Source organism: Octopus bimaculoides, chromosome 3 (genome assembly GCF_046866305.1).
Source record: "Octopus bimaculoides isolate indiv1 chromosome 3, ASM4686630v1, whole genome shotgun sequence".
Classification (NCBI taxonomy): domain Eukaryota; kingdom Metazoa; phylum Mollusca; class Cephalopoda; order Octopoda; family Octopodidae; genus Octopus; species Octopus bimaculoides.
This window is the reverse complement of record NC_142930.1, coordinates 63,133,175-63,157,027: the sequence shown is the minus strand read 5'-3', so window position 1 is coordinate 63,157,027 and position 23,853 is coordinate 63,133,175. Positions and strand designations below refer to the sequence as shown.

The 23,853-nt window shown below is 32.6% G+C and overlaps 1 protein-coding gene across 39 annotated transcripts in view; it reads left to right on the top strand.

Moving 5' to 3' along the window:
- The window catches only part of LOC106879213 (AP-1 complex subunit gamma-1), a 139,068-nt gene that overhangs the window by 34,157 nt on the left and 81,058 nt on the right, over window positions 1-23,853 (top strand). For 30 of the 39 annotated variants that reach the window (XM_089349057.1, XM_052966411.2, XM_052966413.2 and 27 more), the window contains one exon: window positions 21,837-21,906. The exons of the other annotated variants lie outside the window; for them this stretch is intronic. In XM_089349057.1, coding sequence (XP_089205183.1) covers window positions 21,837-21,906 — 70 coding nt within the window. The remainder of the gene's footprint in view (window positions 1-21,836; window positions 21,907-23,853) is intronic. 39 annotated transcript variants of the gene reach the window in all.

The following is a 23,853-nucleotide window of genomic DNA, read 5'->3' as shown; positions in this document are numbered from 1 at the left end:
CCACACAAGAATTTCAACTACTGAATAGTAAATAAGTGATAGGCATATTTGTTTATTTGAAAGATGTTTGACAAGAAATTAAATGAAGTTTAGCTTGATTTACAGTGTTGTAATGAGTTGTTAGATGATAATAGCAATAAAAATTCATTGCATTATGTCTAAATCAAAAGGTTACAGATTTTCCTTACTTAGAGCTATCATCATCATGATATATCATTTTAAATATAGTTTCAGTCTTTTTAGAAACGTTTCTTTTTATCTCAAAGCAGTATAAAATGTAATAAGGATGAAAAGTGGATATTCAGTTAAGGCTTCTCACATACAAAAGGAAAAGAATGCCAATTTGAAAGTATTAAAACCTTTTATCATAAAAAAAAGTTCAAGAAGTAAATATTAAGTAGAAAATTAATTCATTTGGTTGGCATGATTAACATCTCATTCAATTTTTTCCATCCATAATCTGGCTTTAAAAAAAAGCTTATGGAATAAATTAAGGTTTTTATCCTATGAAGTCTAACTACCATTAAATGAAAGCTCAAAAATAAATTAATACATGTTAAGAATTTGATAAGTGCCAATCAAAAGACATTATGCCAGGGTTGTAATAACTCGTGTTGTAAATTGGCGTTAAATAGCTTATTATTTACCATCAAAATATGTTACTGTTTGTTACTGTATGACCAGTCTGTGTTGCTGCAGTGATTTCAAGTAGATGATGTTTATAGACTATTTAAAACCTGAAATACTAGATAGTTAATTACTTTGTGAAACAGTCATTAATTTTACACAGTTCTATATTTAAGAGATGAGGAATTATGTACATTATTTACATTTGATGGATATTTGTCCTCATCTTATTTGTTGTTAACACTTCGGCTGATATACCCTCCAGCCTTCAACAGGTGTCTTGGGGAAATGCCCACAGGCATATGGCATAGTGGTTAAGAGTGCGGGCTACTAACCCCAAAATTCTGGGTTTGATTCCAGGCAGTGACCTGAATAATAATAATAATAATAATAATATCAAAAAATACCTTAGGAATGAGAACCCAGGTTCGAAATTTCCCCAAGACACCTGATGAAGGCTGGAGGGTATATCAGCTGAAACGTGTTAACAACAAACAAGATGAGGACAAATATCCATCAAATGTAAATAATGTAAATAAAGTCATTAATTTTGTCATAGAAGTTATCTTACAGATAAAATGTAAACATAGCTGTGTTAGCATCACAGCTGCTAATTTAGTTTGAAATTGTATGATTTCAGGCCTGGTGTTTGTTTTGAGATTTACATATTTAATGAAAAAAAATAAAAATTCAGTAGTCAACTGAAAAAAATGCTACATACAGATGCAGGCATGGCTGTGTAGTTAAGAAATTCACTTTGCAGCTACTTGATCCACCACAGAGGTTTTATTGGTTAACATAAATATATTTATTGGTACATATTAAATGTATATATATATATAGGCAAAAAGGAAATATGGTGATTAAAAACTGAGTATCAGATGAAATCCACCAGTTATTAGTTTAAAAACAATTTTATTTATTAATTTTAAACATTTATTTACAGTTAATATGAAATGTATATTTTCACATATTTTTGTATGCATAGATCAACTATTTTACATCTCTTTTCCCATAGTTCTTTGCTCTCCTTTGTAGTAATTGTTAAAATTAAGTATGAAGAAGTATATTTATTTACAATCCTGCTGTTATGTAACTGCTAGTTAAATCAAACTACACAATTATTTTCACCACCAACTCATGACATTTTTCCATCCAGCATTCATGATCTGTTCACATTACTATTCCATATTAATCAAAGAACAGAAAAATGTTTGCCAATTGCTAATGCTGTCAATCTGAGAATTGAGTGATGTACTCTTTTACAATAGTCTTGCCTTTACAGAACCCAAACTATTTTTTTTGTAACCCAAGAAGGACAGTGTTATTGGCTCTTGCAGATCCTACTGGACTCCTATGTGAATAGTGTTCAGTTTTAACTAGAGCTGTGGAGTTGAAACAAAAAACTTTAATTCTGACCCCTTTACTATTGGCACCTCCGACTCCGGCAATTGATTGTAGCTACATATCTCATAAAGCATATGCATACGCTTGTACTTTGAGTAGGCCTATATGTTAAAACTGGTTTATATTAAAGAATAAAGATATTGTGAGTTGGAGTCGGAGTCAGTATAGTTTTACCGACTCTGACTCTAGCTACCCCTTAATTGTTTCCAACTCCAACTCCACAGCCCTAGTTTTATCTTTGACAGTTAAATGTCTAAAATGAAAATGAGAACAAAGAGAATTCCAGAGTGTTGTATTTCTGATGAGGAAGTATTTAAAACAAGATCTAGAGGAATATTAGGGAGGGGGATAGGTGCTTTAAATGGGTTTTATCTAAGGAAGATCGTAGTTTCCAAAAGTCAGAGTATCAGACACTATTGCATTAGCTGTAGAAGAGAGAGAAAGCTCCAAACTCAAAGTAGTCTACTATTGTATGTATTGATGAGTAAAGGGTTTCCCCCACCACTGCTTGTTAAATTGATGTTATCAACTTGATGAAGCTTTTAATCCTTTAGCATTCAGACTATTCTGTGAAATATAATGTTTATATATTCACATTGCTTGGAATTAATCATACATTATCACATAGCTTCATGATTTTGATGATGTGATTTGTTTTTCGGAATGATATTGAAGAATGGGCATGAAAGGCTGGGTCTGGTCATTTTCAACATAAAACCAGTAGAATATTTAGGCCTGATATGACCAGTTTGAATGCTAAAGGGCTAAACATCACTTGGGTAAATTTTTCTTTCACTCATTCCATATCTGTTACATTCAGTAGTCTATAAATAATGTAGAGAACCTCCAATTGGCATATCACTGATACATCAACCACACACACACACACACACACACACACACACACACACACACACACACACACACACACACACACTCTCTCTCTCTCACTCTCACTGAGAAAAATCAAAAAAGAATCACACAATATAAACACTAAATAAACAAAGCATTTCCAGAGCTTATAATATTCCAAACTAATTATAGAGTATGTGCACCTCTCCAAAATATATCAAGGAAGACAAGGGTCACTATATGTCAATTTACATTTGTTTCTATAGTATCTCTAGGTGTTTTCTTATACTTTCTATAGTTTTAGGATATCGATAAATTTTTTTTTGAATTTCATTCATGCATCTGCTCTGCAACTAATACATACTAGTATTAGGTATTAAAATGAATAATTTTAGAATTTGCATACTTTTAAGCAATTGCGTTTCCAATTGAATGTTTTTTTTCTCCTATCATAACCAGTGATGAAGTAGGAATAGAATTTGCTATCAACCAAATTGTGTGCTATGTCTGGTCTTATTAAAAATATACTACATTTCACTAATTTCTGTATATCCTGATAGCATGAGTTATTAGCAATTTCCTTTCTCTGCTCTAATTGAAGTTAGATATTTTTTTTTCTCTTATAATATTTGTTCACCAACTCACACTATTTTATTATCTCTAATTTAGAAATATTTTTCATGTGTTCAAAGTTAATATTTATTAGAAATGTTTTGAAATATTTTTTATTTCATTTTATCATCTATTATCTTCTCTTGTTAAATATCTTTGGCACATGTATATGGAAAGTTTGCATTTATTAAAATCAAGTAATGTGTATGATAGGATTTTGGAATGAAGAATAAGGATACCTTGATCTTTCTATTATACATTTTCCTATAGCCTTCACCTTTTTAAGACTTTTGGGTTAATCTATCATCTTGTTATTTCTGTACTAGAAAGAAAGGCCAATCTCTTCAAGAATACACAGTTTTCTATGTCAATTGAGGGGGATTTTTTTTACAATCAGAGTATCAAAACAATAATTACTTGTTCTTTGTTATGATTTTAAGCTTAAGTTTTTACTGCAAATAAGTACATCCCTTAAATGATAATATCAGTCTCTAGGCATCCAATTATATTTCATATTCTTTCAGATTCTATGAAAATTATTTTAAGAAAATCTTGCTATTAATTCAATTCCATGTTTGCTCCAAGTATAGAACATATTCTAAATGCCATGCTCTAATAATTTCATGATCAAGCAATGCAAATGCAACTACAGATTCTATATAAAGCACCTATGGTGATGATGTAGTGTGTGAAAGAACATGTAGGAGATGCTTTTTCTGTTTCAGAAAGGGTGACTTCAAGCTAAAGAGAAGGTTACCTAAGTAGACTTGACTTCAGCACATTGGAACCAGCTTAGGAAAATCAGTGCTTGGAAAATCAATTTGACATTACCTGTAAGCAGAAAATCAGAGACAACATGTTAAATATTATGCATCATTCCACCCCTCTCAACTTGGGGTTGATAAGTGGAATCTTAATCACAATATTTAACAGGTGTGTCAATGACTTTGTTGTGGAAGGCCTGCTCAGCAACCAAAAGTAGGCCTGCAATCCAAAGAAGGTTCTTTTAAGTGTTTGGTAGAATGTGCAGGGACTCATTTATTACAATCTGTCAAGCAATCAGTTAAAACCAAAGTTTACTGTCAACAGTTAAGGCATTGAAAAGCATCTTTGGACAAAAAATCATCCCTCTATATCAAACAATATAGAACATCCTTCATTGTGATATACATGACTCTATACTGCATGAATAACCAAAAATCTGGAAGAACTCTACTGGAAATTAATGCTTCTTTCACCATATTCTCCAGTTCTCCCTCCTTCCAATTACTGTCTGTTTGGAGAGATGAGCCCGAAAATAAGTTGATCTCATATTTCACATCAAAACCAAGAGAATTAATTATATACATGTAGCATTAAAAGGATTGTTAGTGGATGGGATAAGGTTGTTGAAAATAATGGTGACTATATTGAGGATTGAATAGAGCTCCACTGTTTTGTTTTATTTGTCATTGAAGTAATTGAATAGAACTTAAATTACAACCTGATCTATTGTCTAATAACCTTAGTTTCTATCATACAAATGAGACATTGAGAGAAATTTTTTCTTAAATGAATGAAGAAAGTGTCAGGTGTCATGAAAGTATTAGATTAGAACTTGATTTTAAAATATCATTGATTGGTGATTAACAGTAACAAGAATGTATATAATTTGATCTAGTAAAAAAAATAACCCCAAAAAAAACATTTTTTAATGAGTTCCGAATAGATACATTTGTGAAGTTTCTTTAAAATTTCAGTGGATTTTGAAAAAAAAATTGAACATATTCATTAAAATTAAAGAAATAATCAGTTCTTTCTCTTATATTCATAAATTTTGTTTCCTTATACTGATATTCTATTTGCTATTAAGTTTACTATTAAAGTAAAATAAGTTGTTTAAGTATTAATCCAATGAGAGGATTAACAGAGTTATGACTGCATGACACTGTATTTAACTGGAAGAGTGAAATGATTGCTCAAGGTTAGTTTCTTCACTGTCTAGCTCATTCATTCACCTTAAGCCCTGAGGCTTATTTCATACTTATAGCTCCACTGGATACATCTGCGGTAAGGGCTTAAAGGAATTCTCCATTTGAAATTGTTTTATAGTAGAATCAAGCACTTTTTTAAACAATGAATACTAAATATATGTAATTATGGATGCTATTATCTTTATTGGTATCTAGGACATCCTTTCTAAAGATAGATTTTGTCTCTAGAATTGAATCAAAATTAATATTGAATAGATTAGTTTTGTTTTTATCAAACTATGTCACTGCTCATAGTCATGCTGATGTTGAAGGGTGATAGGGATAGTTTCAAACATTTAATAAAGATCTAATTTTTTGATCAATGATCTTTATATTCTGTATAATTGCTTTCATTAATTTGTTGCCACATAATTATTGATTCACTTTTAATTGGAGCCTAATATTAGTTTTATTTGTTAAATAAGCTTTCAATAAATATTTTTGCTGGAAATTTATAAATAATTCGCTTTTGATATAATATTGATTTTCTAAGAGAAAGAAGCTACCAGACAATTGTTTTGTTTTCAGCCAAATTTATCAAATTAAGGGGAAGTTGAAGCAAAGGTAATGAGATGAAAGTAGACACAAAGGTAAACAAGATGAGGTTATGTTCTTTTATATGGTTACCTTTGTTACAAAGGTATCAAGAGGAGGATTGGCACAAAGGTAACATGATGAAGGTTGAAAGAATTAAAATGTAGAGATCTTCTTAGAATGTATAAAGTAATGTAAGTTATAAACCTTACAAATTAATCAAATGTCAGAGTGGGGTGCTACTTATTAGTGAAGGTGTTCTGTTAGTGGAGGAGAATACATTAATGGTAGACCAGATAAAATTTAGATGTGTGTCACTGATGAGACGTAATAGAAATGAGACCTGTATTGGTTTTTAGACCTATCTAACTTGTGGCAGGAGGTATAAATTGGCAATAAGATGGTGGTGGTGTTTATTTTATATAGATTATCAATAGATGATGTCTTACATAGATGTTGTTTTCTAAGAAAAGTTATTTTTAAAAAATTGCAAATCTAATTTAATTATAGTAAAAGATAACAGTATTAACTATAAATGTAAACCCTCAAAATTCAACATTAAATCTGAACTACTGCTATACTTGTCATGGTAAAATTGTTTCTAAGTATCATATTACATGTTATCTTTAAATTTAAAATATCATTTTTGAGGTCAGTGAAGGATTAAATGAGACAAGATTGATTTGAGCATATTATTTTTAGGTAGTTATCATGATTGATGCTAATCTTCTTTCAAGGTTTGTTGTTATAAAATGTTAATAGGGTTTCTTTAGAATGCTTGTTTTAGTATAGAATTGTCCTATGGAGTAATTTTGTTTTAACTATTCAAATAACTCATAGGATGCGGAACAATTATTCAGATTTATTTCATAGCTCTATTATCATCTCCCTAATGCCAATCAGTATTAATAAAATCTTGTATTTTTTTTTTTTTAGTCTTTTTAGATCAAGTTATCCTGGATTGAGTTGAAGTTTAAAAATTTTTTTTCCCCTTTTTTTTTTATATAAGCATAAAAATTCCTAGACAATACTGTTTCTTAAAAAGATATGTCCACTTTTTTAAAGACAAAAGGTGATTCAAAAGAGGGTTTGGTTGCTTTTTCTACCATTTCAAGGAGCTTGATGGATTTTGTTGCAGATGAATTTTTGTAGTATTTCTAAATATTAAATACTTTTATTTGTATATGTTTAGTTGTAGATTATTACATGTGTTATTATTCAGCTTTAAAACTTGAAAATATTAAATAAGATTCTAGAATTTTATATGTATTTAATTGTTACTTCTACGTGATATTTTCATGGTTACACATAGTATTTAAACAAGGCTGTTTGAACAATATGCAAAACAACATTAATCATTTGAAATTGTTAAGAAACAAACATTTTTATTCAGTATCTCAAATGAGTAACAAAAGTGTTTTTTCCTATCATTAACAAACTAAGTGATCAATTATAAAAATCAATATAATTTCTGTTGGTTCTATTTTCCTTTGTGAAAAGTAAACAATAAATAAAAGCTAGCTATTTGCTTTCTATACTGAAAATATATTCTAATTAGATGCAGCCACTTAAATAGAGTTGTGTGGTACTGTGAATATTTTTGGTTTGATTGATGCCTTCATTGTAAAGCTTCCAAGTAGTAAAAAGTGAACAAACTTGGATTATTAACCAGAGATAATAATCACATATGAAAAATAATTAGGAATTTTGATATTGAATATATCAAGCCAGTTTCATTGTGTATTTTTAATGGTTTTGTTTAGTTATATTATTTAATTTTATTATCGGCTGTCTATTTAATATGTAAAATATATTAAATTTCAAAAAATTAAAAAAGAAAAATTATATAAAAATTTATTTGATTCATGGTAAAAAATATGAATCATAGACTTTTATAACTGATTCTTTCAATGAATTTTTGCAATTGTACTAGCAGAGCATTGTTGTAAAAAAAAAAAAAAAAAAAAATGTATGTATATTAATTGGAGTGTAAGTAACGTCATAGCTATGAAAATAACAGTGTATTACATACACTAAGTGATGATTGTAGTTATGCAAAGTGATGAATTTGCAACTATCTTTTCTGAAGTAAAGGTAAAATCTAGTTCTTAGGTTTTGGAGCAGAATAGATAAGTTGACAGAAATGATAGAAAGCTGAACTAAATGCAGTTGTTGTCATGTACAGTACACCTGCAGTGCGTTGATGTCACAACAGAAGTCTTCCTGCTTAAGCACAGGTACTCCTGCTGCCTTGCCACTCCTGTCCAACCAATTCATGATATTGTCCATCCATTGCATTCTTTGCCTATCTCTTGATCTACTATCTTTTACTCTTCCTTCCATGATAATGCTTTCAATACCTCTTCTTCTTTAAATGTGGCTACTAAATACAGTACTGTATTTAGTTTAGTCTCTTTCTGTTAGTTGAAGTCCCATTGGATTCATTTTCCTGAATTTGATAAAATAAGTAAATATACTGGAGTTATTTCATTGTCTACATAAATTAACCGTGTGTCTCTACACAAAATCATCATCATCATAGCAGTCATGTTGGAATGTCTGTCTTGTATTTAATTTTCTTTAATGTTCAGAGTTCAGTTCCCACTGTGGCCAACTTTTACTCTCATCCTTCTGGAGATAATAAGATAAGTGCCAATGTACTAACTAGATAAATTTGTTTCAATCAACTATTCTTCATCATCATCATCATCATCATCATCATCATCATCATCGTTTAACGTCCGCTTTCCATGCTAGCATGGGTTGGACGATTTGACTGAGGACTGGTGAAACCGGATGGCAACACCAGGCTCCAGTCTGATTTGGCAGAGTTTCTACAGCTGGATGCCCTTCCTAACGCCAACCACTCAGAGAGTGTAGTGGGTGCTTTTACGTGTCACCCGCACGAAAACGGCCACGCTCGAAATGGTGTCTTTTATGTGCCACCCGCACAAGCCAGTCCAGGGGCACTGGCAACGATCTCGCTCGAAAATCCTACAGGAGCCAGTCAGGCGGTACTGGCAACGGCCACGCTCAAAATGGTGCATCTCATGTGCCACCCGCACAAGAACCAGTCCAGGGGCACTGGCAACGATCTTACTTGGCTTGCCGGGTCTTCTCACGCACAGCCCATTTCCAAAGGTCTCGGTCCGTAGTCATCGCCTCGGTGAGGCCCAATGTACGAAGGTCTTGCCTCACCACCTCAGCCCAGGTCTTCCTGGGCCTACCTCTTCCACGGGTTCCCTCAACTGTTAGGGTGTGGCACTTTTTCACGCAGCTATCCTCCTCCATTCTCACCACATGTCCATACCAGCGCAATCGTCTCTCTTGCACGCCACAACTGATGCTTCTAATGTTCAGCTTTTCTCTCAAGATACTTACACTCTGACGGGTATTCACATTGACATTACACATCCAACGGAGCATACTGGCTTCATTCCTTGCGAGCTTACGTATGTCCTCAGCAGTTACAGCCCATGTTTCACTGCCATGTAGCATGGTTGTTCGTACGCATGCGTCATACAGTCTGCCTTTTACTCTGAGTGAGAGTCCCTTTGTCGCCAGCAGGGGTAAGAGCTCTCTAAACTTTGCCCAGGCTATTCTTATTCTAGCAGCTACACTTTCAGCGCACCCACCCCCACTACTAACTTGGTCGCCCAGATAGCGGAAGCTATCGACTACCTCTAGTTTTTCACCCTGGAATGAGATAGAAGTTGTTTCCTGTTTGTTTGCAGTCTTTATTGCACCTGAACATCTGCCACAAACAAAAACTAACTTGCTAGTTAACCTGCCTTTGATGTTGCTGCACCTCTTATGTGTCCATAGCTTGCACCGGGTACATCTTATAGAGTTACTACCTACTCCTTTTCTACATACTGAGCAGGGCCATCTACCTGAAGGGGTTTGTGTTTTATCTACCTTCCTACTTATTAGGATTTTGGTTTTAGCTAGGTTGACTCTAAGGCCCTTCAATTCTAGACCTTGCTTCCACACCTGAAACTTCTCCTCTAGTTCTGATAGTGACTCCGCAATTAGGGCAAGGTCATCAGCATAGAGGAGCTCCCAGGGGCAACCTGTCTTGAACTCCTCTGTGATTGCCTGGAGGACTATGGTAAATAATAGGGGGCTGAGGACGGAACCTTGGTGGACCCCTACCTCTACCCGGAATTCATTGCTGTACTCATTTCCAACCCTCACCTTACTGGCCGCATCTCTGTACATGGCTCGCACAGCTCTCACTAGCCATTCTTCTATCCCAAGTTTCCTCATTGACCACCAGATAAGGGATCGGGGGACCCTGTCAAAGGCTTTCTCCATGTCAACGAAAGCCAGGTACAGAGGTTTATCCTTGGCTAGGTATTTCTCTTGCAACTGTCTCACTAGAAATAAGGCATCAGTAGTGCTTTTACCTGGCACGAACCCAAACTGCATCTCATCTAAATTGATTCGCTCCCTAATTAGTTGGGCTATGACCCTCTCTGTAACTTTCATAACCTGATCTAACAGCTTGATGCCTCTGTAATTATTTGTATCTAAAGCGTCCCCTTTACCTTTGTAAAATTTATAGTCTTCTACTGATGTGAGGGAGCATTATTTTTAGCAGTGAATGACAAAAATGGTAATGCACTTGAGTAGTTACATTTATTCTTTTGCATTCTGTGTTAAAATTCTGCCAGTGTCGGCTTTGACATTGACTCTTTCAGAATCAGTAAAAATATAGAAGTTCTGTACATGAACAAGTTCAGTAGATTGTCTCTTTTGCACAGGTTATGATGAGAAACATTATCATTATAAATCAATAATGTCATATCACCAGTCAGTCTTTGTCTCATATTTCTGGCAATATTTCTTTAAAGTAATTATCTCTAGGCCTTTGATCATTTTTCTGACCTCCTCCAAGATGCAGGTAGGTCTTGTAAGCTGATAAAACAAAAAGCAGAGCATTTTTCCCTCATTGTCAGAATATGAAGACTGAGTGAGAGAGATCAACTAGCAAATTGCTTCATATTATTTATACTGGCCATATTAGGTCCAAATATTGTTTCATGCTCAAACCAGCTAAATCCAGCCTCGCACACCATCCCTACAATATTATTTTGACAATAAACAATCACATCACTGAAATTTTGAAGCTGTGAGGTAATGCATGACTAAATCAAAACAGTGTAAATAATTATCATATTTGACAGAGTAATCTGAATGCTAAAGGTTTAAACCCTTTCAGTCAGAACTTGCATAAAATAGCTTCTGGTTCTACAATATAAGATTGTCTATTTGAAATATTTAAAGTAAAAGAGAAACCTTCCATTTTAACTTTATAAAACCCTTGTCTTATGTTACATTATAATGATAAGGAGATAGTTATTTTAATAAACCTCTCTAGGTTTTTGATTATTTTCAAAATTAATTGAAAACATAAGGCAGTGCTCCAGCATGGCCAGTCAAATGACTGAAACAAGTAAAAGAATAATGGATTTCATTAGAGATATAGTTAGGGAACGATTAATAGAGTTACGACTACGAATATTACAGGAAAGAAAACTCGTCCTTTAAATATTACAAAGTCGACATCCATTGGAAAATACCCTCTTATTATCTGAACATCTAAACTTATCTAGCTGTACTATCACAGTTTGGACTAATGAAACTATATTCAAACTGTATGATTAGTTTTTCTCCAAACATTTTTTGTCTCGCATTCATTTAATGATTAAAAATAAACCTCATTAAGTATTAGATTTATTTTTATATAATTAGTTACTTTCAAACCTCATATCCTGTTTTACAAGTTATCTCAAGGCGGTTCAAAGAATATTATTGTACCTGGTCAGTGAAACTAAATATCAAAATATTTCCACCTGTTGAAAGAATTAAATAATTATATAGAAGAAAGTATATTTAATGATTTAGAACATTAGACAGATTAAGTATATTCATGTAGGTGATAAAAGAAATACACTGATAAATTGAATATTCTTTTCCCATCATGAAGTACAGGACACGCTCATTTCACTTTCTTTGAAGGTTTCTCAGTGAAGCAAACAAATATGTGATTTATTCTTATTCAGCAAATTGTTTACGAATGCTCCAAGTTTGAAAAGCCTTTAAACAAATGTCAAGCATGTCTGGAATTGTCTCCAACACTTACCAAAGAAAAAAATGCAAGTCCTTGACTAATATTGATTTATTTTACTGTATAAGTAAATCTACTTTAGCTGTTTGATGTTCTAATAATTGAATATACTTTCACCCACATATCTATCTAATTAACATAAATATGGTGTTCAAAGCAATCTAATCTGTTAATATTTCTCTTGCTCTACACCAAGTATATATATTTAGTATACTTATTAAGCAATTTGCATGCTAATTCTCAGGAGTGTTCAAACAAAGCAAACTGCATTCAGTGTTGCCATTGGCTTGGTGATGAAGAACAAAGATCATTCTTCAACTAATTCGTTTTTCTTTTGCAACTTGCTTTACATAACTGTCTAATCATATAGATGGCTTCCAAGATAAATTTAAGTAGAATTCGTTTTGTATCAGTTTTGTTGTCAATTCTAACATGTTTTACATTAATTCTTTCAACTGTAAACATATCTGTTATGAGACCTACATGAAAGCATTGTATTTATTGCAAGACTTAACTTTAAAATTTAAATATTGAAATTATTTAGAAAATATTTCAGATCAAAGTAATTTCTTATTCATTGATGTTATAGTGTCTATAAATAATATATTTTACAAATTCTTAGCCAAAGCAACAATTATATTACCTGTTACCTATATATAACTTTTGCCTCGATCACTTGTTTTCTATAGTTGTCTCTAGTTAGCTTTAATGCATGGAGGTTTTTGTTCTTGTTTACATACATTCTGAATGAGCAGACTTTGATCAAAAGACATTGCATAACCATTGAATAATGGTAGGATGTGTTTTTAAGAATTGATTTAGCTATTGCTAACTAGTTAAGTGAACTCATAAAGGCTCCTTAATTAAATGAGGCATTTTCTTTTTTTTTTTTTTTTTGCACATTCTGCCCACCAGTCTTTATTCTGATATTTTTCTAAAGATTTAAAACTTACAAACACAAGGTCTCCATTTTAAAGATAATAGACTATTACATTGAACTTCTTGATAAATGTGGAGACTTTGGATTTGATATGATTCAAATGTCTGTTTCTCTAAAATATTTACATTTTTATGTTTGTATTAAATTGTTTTGTCTTACTGTCTACCCGCCATTATCATGTTAACATTGATTAAGCATTGATATTTATCACAGTTGCTCAGGTTTTACTGATAGAGATATTCTTGCTGACACTGACTAATGCTTTTATATTCATTTCAATTGACTCATACAAATAGAATAAACTTGGCCACCTTGCTAAAGTATTCCAATGCCTTAACTTTATTGGCTATATGTCAGTAAGTACATCACTGTGATTTCAACACTATAAATCAATGTTCTGAAAGGGGGGAAAAAAAAAAAGCAGTCATTTTAAAATGTTTAATGCTAACATTACCTTCGATTAATTTCCAGTATTAAAGTGAAAATTTCAGTCAAGCACAATGAAAAATGTTCTAATTTTATAAATACAAATCAGAATTTCATTATTGACATGACTTTCATGAAGTGGCAGGCTCTTTTTCACAGCAACAAGCTACTAATGTTGATTGAAACTGCCATTTCATACTTGTAGCTTGCTGTACATCCCTCATTCACTTTTGTATGTATTTATGTATCTGTATGTATACACAAACACACACACACACACACTCACACACATACACACACACATATATATATATATATACACACACACACACACACCTTATATTTATTTGCATGTGTGTATGTATGATCATTATCACATCATTTTAAGCCCATTTTCCATGCTGGTAGTAGTCGGATGGTTCAATAAGATCTGATGTATCAGAAGACAACATTTTGTTCTGGTATAGTTTCTATGGCTGAATGCCCTTCTTAACACCAAGCATTGTAAAGTGTACTGTGTGCATTTTTTCATGTCACCATTCATTATAGAATTGTCCTTTTAACCCTGCATGGTCTCTGCTTGATTTACCATCAACTTTACAGTGTGTACTAGATGCTTTTTTACATGGTACCAGCACTAGTAAGGTTGTTTTGTTAATCACAAATCTTTGAAAGAGAAAACAGGAGGGAGAATGTGAGAACTTTGTACAGGGTGTTGAGAAAAATTAAATATAATGGGAGGAACTGGTTTATTGTGAGAAGATAGAAGTGGAGAGAGTAATAGAGGAAACAGTGTTGTGGTGAAGTAATGGCAGGAAAGTATAGTTAAGTTTGTGAAAAAGAGTCAGTAGTAGGGATGATGGAATGGGTTGAGTTGAAGGGTTTCAATACTAAACTATGTTATAAGGGGTAATATGGGAAGGCAGGGTACATGAAAGATAAAGATAGGGTTAATTAGGAGCTGCAGAATTTGTGAGGAGAGAGCCAGCAAAAGTGAGGATTAAAAGGTGTCATGGAAGTGGGGGAGGAGGAGTAGAAGTTGAGAGAGTGTTGAGGTGGTAGAGAAGCTATGGAGAGAAGTCACTGTGAGAAAGAGGGGTGGGGTGGGCAAATTGTGGACAAATACAGTGAGAATATTCCAACCACTCATCATCTTTACTCAATTTAGCTCTCTCTCTCTCTCTCTCTCTCTCTCTCTCTCTTTCTCTCTCTCTCTCTCTCTCTCTCTCTCTCTCTTTCTCTCTCTCTCTCTCTCTCTCTCTCTCTCTCTCTCTCATGATTGCTCTGAAAGTCTGAGTTTTCTTGAGCACTGCATATTGCCAATTGTCAAGATCCCTTGTCATCTGTTTCATGAGGTACAGTATCTCAGAATTAGTTTTCACCATTCTTTGTCTCATGTCTTTCTGGGTCTTCTTCTATAAGCAATGTCCGCTTTGTGCACTTGGCACTCCTTTATGCAGCTGTTATCATCTATACACATCACATCCCTATACCAAGTCTTTATGTTTGGTTACTACATCTGATGACTTTTCTCTGGGAATATTTGTATGGTCTTTCATACACACTAACACTACCCATCCAGCAAAACATACTTGGTTTATTTCTAGTCTTCACAGTGAAGGTATGTGGTTTAGTGGTTAGAGTATTCAGGTCATGATTGTATGGTCATGAGTTCAATTCCTGGCAGCATATTATGTCCTGGAGCAAGGCACTCTATTTCATGTTGCTCCAGCCCTCTCAGCTGGTAAAAATGAGTGTACCTGTATTTCAAAGGGGCCAGCCTTGTCACATTCTGTGTCATGCTGAATTTCCCTGAGAACTATGTTATGGAAACATGTGTCTGTGGTGTACTCAGCCACTTGCATGTTAATTTCATGAACAGGCAGTTCCATTGATCAGAAGCTTTGTCATCATAACCAATGGAGTCTAGTTTAGTCTTCACAGATATTCTGCATTGAAGACTCTTGTCTTAATACCATATAGCCTCTCACTTAGCATACAAATGTCAAACAACTTACTCCCTTCTCTGAGGGAGAGGCCCTTTGTTATTAGCTCCTTGGACTTCTCCAACACATTCTTACTCTGGCCACTATACTTTTAGATCACCCAAAATATGAATTTTTATTCCTTTTGTTGACCAGCCACTTTTGAAATTGATATTCTCTTTGCTGGCTATACCTCCTTCACTTTCCCAAATTATGCTGCATAGGAAACACATGGCTTTCAATCCTCCATTTTTGTTTGTGTTTTTTTCTCCCCAATTTTCACATTCTCCAGTTTCTCCTTTTCAGTGAAGGACATCAGTGCAATTCCTTAAAAACTTTGTTATTCCTTTAAAGCTTGAACTTTGTACCATATTTATCAATTATTTTACCCCTACGTTGCTTATTTATTTTTTAATGATCCTCCACATTTACACTGACATCCACTTAATTCCTTTCCTGGAATTCTATCTTCTCTTTGGATTATACTAAATTTTCTGTTTTCATGTTCTTACACACTCTCGTGCGTATGCACATACACATATCTGATAGTAAGCATCTAAACAGACACTTGTAATTTCTATTTCAATTATTAGAGAACAGTTCACTACTTCACAGTTATAGAATTTCAAATTAAAGAATTTTTTTCTTAGCTATAAAAACATTATTTATCATGGCCTCTTTACCTGAGGATAATTTTGATAATCTTTTCATTTCAGTTATAGCTTTTATGTAATGTTTGTGATTGGATATTTTGCATTCTGGTATTGATTAAACTGCTACTTATGTGATATCCTAAAGGGCATTTTTTTTAATGATAACTATAGCTTTTTTATTATTATTTTGTGGGTGTAATCTAATATATTCTTGAGCATTTAATATCTGATTATATATCTTTTTCATCTTGCCAATGAAAAATACCAATGCATAAGTAAACAGTTAGATTGAAAGGATGTAATCTGTATGGTTTCAGCTGTGTCTGTTGTCATTTTTGTTTAGTAATGATTGGACAACTCTCTGGTGAAAGGTATTCTACATGTGACCATCATCTCTGGTATCTACAACTATATTTGTTTCCATTCCTTTTTTAACACGATAAAGTGTGATATGAGATAAATTTAGCTGCTATATGAAGCAGATTGAGCAACTACATTGAAGTTCCTTAGTGGGCTTAAAGCTGTGTGTTGTTCATGGGTGATGGACTTAATTTGTGCCTGATTTAACACCTTTTTATGTCTTTAGTAGAGTCCATTTGTTGCAAGTATTTGGTCCAGGTCTCCAGTCAGAAGATAATTTTTCTCCAGTAATCTCATAAATCCTGAAGAATGTTATGGCTACTGTCTCTACTACCTGACTATGTATTTTAAATAAAAAAAAGATATTTAATGAAACTGTGGCTGTGTGGTAAGTAGCTTGTTTACCAACCACATGGTTCCAGGTTCAGTCCCACTGCATGGCACCTTGGGCAAGTGTCTTCTACTATAGCCTTGGGCCGACCAAAGCCTTGCAAGTGGATTTGGTAGATGGAAACTGAAAGGAGCCTGTTATGTGTATAATATATATATATATGTTTGTGTGTCTGTGTTTGTTCCCTCATCATCGCTTGACAACCGATGTTGATGTGTTTGTCCCTGTAACCTAGTGGTTCGGCAAAAGAGATCAATAGAATAAGTACTAGGGTTACAAAGAATAAGTCCTAGGGTCGATTTGTTCGACTAAAGGTGGTGCTCCAGCATGGCCGCAGTCAAATGACTGAAACCAATAAAAGAAGAAAAGAAAGGTAAAATAGAAATATTGAGTAATGGGCCAGAAATTCATATATTTTTACAGGTTGACTTTTTGCCAATATACTTTTACTTGCTTCCGTTAGTGTTTTCACCCAATGTCAGCCCTGATCAAGCACCCCTATGAACTTCCTGTCTTTTATTCAGTATTGAAATGCATTATCCAATTATCTAATGTCTTTTTTTTTTTTTTTTTTTTTTATAAGACAATAGATTATGAGTTAAATGTGATTGAGATGCATTTTCTACCTGGCTGAGTAGCATGTAGAAGCTTCTTCACTTAATTCAACTTACCTTGCTGATAGATAGGCAGACAAATTTTGTATTTAGAAAGTTACCTGTAAAGTATGTTGTATCCAAGGGAAGAGTGAATTTTGGGTTAAACACCATCCTTAAACTGCTGCTGTTCAGTTATCAATAAATAAAAGATACCCTCCAAAAATAAATAAATGTAAAAGAAACATTAGATATTGTAATCTTGGAAACATTGTGACTGAGTAAAAAATGTAATTTCGCAAACATTGTGACTGAATAAAAAAAATGGGATGTTTACAGCTATTCCAGCTGTGAACATGGGTTTGTTTTATTTGATCAGGGCTGACCAGGGACTAATTTAATAAGGTTTCCTTATCTATTTAACAGTAAAAATATTTTACTAGTGTAGGATTTTATTTATCTTCCTTGGTTTTGTATGAAACATTTTATTTGTTATTAAAGCTATTATCATATTTATTGTAAGAAGATCAGTTATGATAGGATTCAATTTGTTGCTCATTGATTTTTTTCTCACTCTCTGCTTTGTTATTTATATCGACAAACTGCCAAAAAGAACAGCTTGCTTCTGCCATTTTATATATTGTACAAGTGTCTGATTCAGATTGTGCCAATTTAAACATTAATTTCAGTGCAAGTAAGCTAACATTATTTCATTAATTTATGTCGATTCTTATTTATCATACAATTAATTACTCACATGGGTCAACATTTTCAACTCTTGGAAGCTAAGAATATGATATTAAAATCTCAAGGGATTCGCAGAATTAATAGAGCATCAGACAAAATGCTTTATGGTATTTAGCTATGAGCCTTTACATTGAGAGTTCATTCCTCCTACTTAGGTTGTTTTTGCCTTTCATCCCCTGGGATTGATAAAATATAGTACCAGTGAAGTACTGGAGTTAATATAATTCACTATACCCCTCTTTTAAAAATGTAGAATAGAATAAATTTAAATACAATACGATAAATTTTAATAGAATAATCTCTTTTTATTTTTCAAATTGAGAGGTAAATTTCATGATTAAGTTAGTCATGCTTCTGATAAAACTATTTCTTTCAAGGCTGTTTAAAAATTTATTTTAAGACTTTGTTGGTTGAATTGCTAAAGTGTTTTGGAAAAAACTGACTTCAAAAATTTACCCTTATTATTGAAACATTCTGGGATGACTGACAAATGGAAAACAGTAATTTTGGTTCTGTGGTACACTACGCAATTATATGGTTTGGGATTTGATTCACTGTTCAGCATCTGGTGCAAGTGTCTTTGGGTTGACCAAAGCCTTATTAATGAAATTTGGTAGGTGGAAACTGTTGGGGAGAATGGTCTCCTGTTATTAAGCGATAAACTTAATTTGTCACCCTGTTTAATTCTACCACCTGGTTTTAGTGGCATCCACTCTCTTACAAGCATTTAGGCCAGGTTTGTGATTTGAGGCTAACTTCCTCTCTTTCTCATAGAGCAATGGACATTGCACATCCTCTTCTGACTAAATAATAAAAAAAAATTAGTTTGTTCTGAGATCAAATCCTAACAATATACTTTCCTTCAGTTCCTTGCAAAAACTTGTTCTTGTACCTACTCAAAGAAATCACTTACATTTGAGAACTTGTAAAAAATCAATATTGAAATGTTAACTAGCTTTGGTTAAAATCAGGATATTGTCTTTTCTGTTACGTTTCAACAGGGAGGAATAATGACAGTCAATATTAACATTAAGTAGTTATCTATTACTATCAAGTAATAGCACTATTTACTATATTAATTGAATTTTTAGAGAGAATGCATTGAGCAAATTCATTGTTGCTTGGCTGAAAGTTAATGTTTCACATCTCCATATATTAAGTTTTGTTAGACAATATTTAGTACATTTTATTGGTTTCCTAGCCAACTATTGGAATTCATATCTACAAGTTATGGCCAAGAAGATAAATCAAAGAGTTACTAACTTTCAAAGTATTTTATATACCAAGCAAATCATTTAACCCTTTCAACTTTCCTGTCACTATTTAATTTAGAATTTGTACATGAGGTAGGTTTTCACCTGAACATTTTTTTAATGGTAAAAATGTCAGTCTGTTCTTTTTCCTTTTGTGGCATAGAATTCATTGTGCACAACCTTTTATGCTATTTTTGTGTGTGTGTGTGTGTGTGTGTGTGTGTGTTTCCGATTTGCCTGCCAACTTTTGATTTTATGTCTACCTGTTGTAACCTCTTCCCCTTGTTCCTTTTGTGCTATTTTATGTTTGTGAGTTTAAATTTCTAAGGAACAATATTAGGCTTCTAAATCTTTTATCATTCCTTTTATAATCCTTTCTTGATAAATCCACTCTTTATTGTAAGCTATGGCTGTACATCAGGTGAAAATTTTTTTCCAAAACCTCTTTATTTTTTGTTACACTTCAATTGATATGTATCAAAAATGTTTTTCAACAATATGTACAAATACATTGGATTAAAATTTTGGCACAAAGCCAGCAATTTTGGAGAAGCGGTTAAGTCAATTACATCAACCCCAAAAGGATGAAAGGCAAAGTCAACCTTGGCAGAATTTGAGCCCAAAATGTAAAGATGGACAAAATACCGCTAAGCATTTTGCCCAGTGTGCTAATGATTGTGCCAGCTTGCTACCTTAATATGCACAAGTATATTGGCAAGTAATTTCCTGACTGTCTTATGGGATAATGGGAGAGTGAATATAAGCATTGATCAAGTGTTAAGTGCTGTAGTTTAACTGCTTGAGATGAGTTCAGTATGAGTTAGATGATTTATATATACATTGGTTCAAGGTGATTGAACAAGTGAAATCACAAGCGTGAGGATAACTAATATGACAATATCCTTGGTATGGACAAGACGGTGAAGACAATTGAAACCCATATATTTAATAAAGAATTTCATTCAAAATTTCAAGAATATTAATGTACATGATAGGCACCTGAAGAAGGCTGAAGGGTACAACAGCTGAAATGTTATGAACATAAAAATCAAAAGGAAGAATATAATTCAAATACATCAGTAGATACCAACTCAGAAATTCAGGAAAAAAGTTGTCACATAATTTTTTATTACAGTATTTAAAATATTTTGTTCGGGTTTATATAATAATGCTATTTATTTACCAAAAAAAATAAAATGATAAAGAGAGAAAACCCTATAATATAAAACTACTGGAATAATTCCTACTGGTAACACTTGTTGCTCGACAACTCTCATTGAAAATATTATAACACCATTTCATATGATTATAGTTTTGCTACTGTTCTACTCTTTGCTTTAATTAGTGTGTGCAGACATACGAATACAAAAGCAAGCAGTTTCAGTGGAAATGTCATGATGTTTCTACTTCACCTCTGACAGTTTTGTTTTTTGCCAATTGTAATGATTCCTTGTAATCAATCATTTCTCCTTATTATGCACATTTTTTTTTTTTCAAGTACATGAATTTTTTATTGAAATCAAATAATTATCTCATTTTAGCTGCATAATTTGGTGTATAATCAACCAGATTAACTTGCTCATTATCAATTTCATTTCACAGTCTTCCACATTATACCATTCTCTTTAACATTACTTCCATATTGATGTGTAATGATTAAAAAAAAAAGATCCTTTCATATTTACTGATTTAATAACTGGCTTTGTATCTTATATAATGAGATATATGAATAGGTTTAATTTTACTCTTAATGTTTATATTTAAACATGATAAATATGAAATATTTTCATTAGTCTAGGTTAAAAATAGGAGAAAATAGCCAACTACACTCCTTGTTACACTACTACTACACTGAAAATTTGAAAAGGGATTAAGATCATTAAAAAAAAAAAAATCTACATGAAATGAATCCTCAGCATGTGAGTGTGTGAAGGGGAAAAGTGAGTGAGCGACTATAATGCAGAACTACTGGTTGTTGGGTATGAACTGAAAAACCTTCCTAAAATTTTACTATCAATAGTTTATGTTAATAAGGATATCAAAACAAAACATTATCTCTGTTCATGTGTCTAAATTTGCAAACACCTTCAACTTGGAGAAATAGAAACAAAATATTTAGAAAAACTTTTTCTGTAGCATTTTTTATTTCTTTTGTGTTAACAATTTTTTAATATGAATTATATATATATGACATTTGCATTCAATAACAACAAAAAGGAAAGGAAGAACACTCACCTAAACGTATAACTATACGATTTAGTGCTATTTTAGTTAAGCATTTTGAAAGAAATTCATTTCTTCTTTTTGCTAGTCAACGACTATATTGGCGCAAATCCAAAAAAATGTTGTATTAAGAAATAGAGCAATTTGGTCATTGAAAGGTAAATACATCCATTTTCTTGTGAATATTTTTTCTTAAATTCTAACATTTTAAACCCCTAGACATTTCCTCACCACAAGCAACTAATACCACTAATAAAGCTATGTGTATAAGTTTCCAAAACCAATATTTTATTTGTATATTTAAGGTAATGAAATGCACAAAATTGTTTTAAAATTTTAAACTTCTTAATGTGGCAATATTTTGAAGGAGAAAACTATTGAACTGAAAATTTTGTTAAGAATTGTATTTCTCTTTTAAAATTATAACAAAGTGAAGGGCGGAAAAAAAACAAGCAAAATTATTTGCTAATGCCAAACATATGAATCTTCAAAATATTGCAAGCTGTATTCTAGTTAACCTAATCACTGCATGTTTTTAATTCCCAGTACTAACCATAAATGCATGACTATGTAATCCTGAAATGTCCCAAGATATTTCCCTTAACCCTTAGGAATTCTAACGTACCCTAAAATCAATAGATTGTATGTATATATAACAAGACTACTTCTTTGCATAGTAAACTAGAGTTTTATTAAATTTATTAGTGCCGATCAATAAATGTCAAAATTATTAATACCAATGAAGGAATTTAATTAAAAAAATAACCACAGCAACAACAAAAAAATGAGTTTACAAGGAAAACCACTGTCTCGTATCAATATAAAGAAATTATTTATCTTTCCAGAGCATAACTTCCAAATAATACTTATTGACCTTAGCATACTTATAGCTAACCTTTATGGAGATTGTTTGTATGGTAGTTGTAAAAATAATCTGTTTAAAGGTTTGCTTAAACAAATTTTTTGTTTACTCTTTTTTTTTTTTTAATAGTTAGATTTAATGATAGATAAATATTAGTTATATAAGCATTAATTGATGGTATTTAAGAATGTTTGGCCCAACAAAATTGATGACACATCATGACAAATGTACATGTCATCACAGCTCACACCAACACAGAAAATTTGTACATTAAAATGATGATGGCAAGGAGTAGGAGGAGGAATAAATTACAATTAATAACATGGTATAATACCTATCTACTGCTGCTGACCTGCTACATACACTCCAAGCTACTTTTGTTTTTACTGTAATAAGCTTCTGCCAATTAATTTAAAAACCACTTTCTAGTTCTTGGTTGCCTTTAGTCCACAATATTACAAACACTCAGACTAGAGATGCAATTTTAGATAGCCTTGATGATACACTGCCTTTTATTTGTGTCGATCTCCTATTAGTATCTGTAATGGGAAAGGTTTCTCAGAAGTGGTTTCTTCAAAATTTAAAAGTTTGAGTAATGTCCTAGGAGGCTACTTTAATTCATTCTTTTTAGCCATGTTTGAACCCCTTCTGGAAGAAAGTTTTAACATGATGTTATAGGCTTATCTATGTTGGTTGTATACCTATTTGTCCATATTGGCCAATTGCAAGATGGTTGGGATGCAACTGTGGCTAGATGATTAACCGTGATCATTGGTTGAATTTGAATATAGACCACATCAAGCTGGAACAAAGAGAGATTGTATGTCATTTCATCTATCACTCTAACAATTCTGCCCTCCTGGACTGGTACTTTATTGTATCTGAAAGGATATGTTGACCTCAGCAGGATTTGAACTTGTAGTGCAGAAAAGGAATATCATAACGTGTTTTATCCTACACTCTAACAACATTGCATAATCATGTATTTTGTTCACTCCTGTTCATGATTGGTGACCTCCCTTCACCCATGAGGAAAATGAATGCATTCTTTGCCTATTAACTGCTAGCTGGATCCTGCATGGGAATTGAGATATTAGTCAGCAGCAACCTATGAATATTGGTCATTTTAGCCTCACCCATCGTCAATTTAAAGCTGTGACAAAACTTATCTTAAAGAATTAGGCTATTTCTTCTTCCTCTACATTAATATTAATTTGATCTGCTTCAAATGTGGATTCTTTAG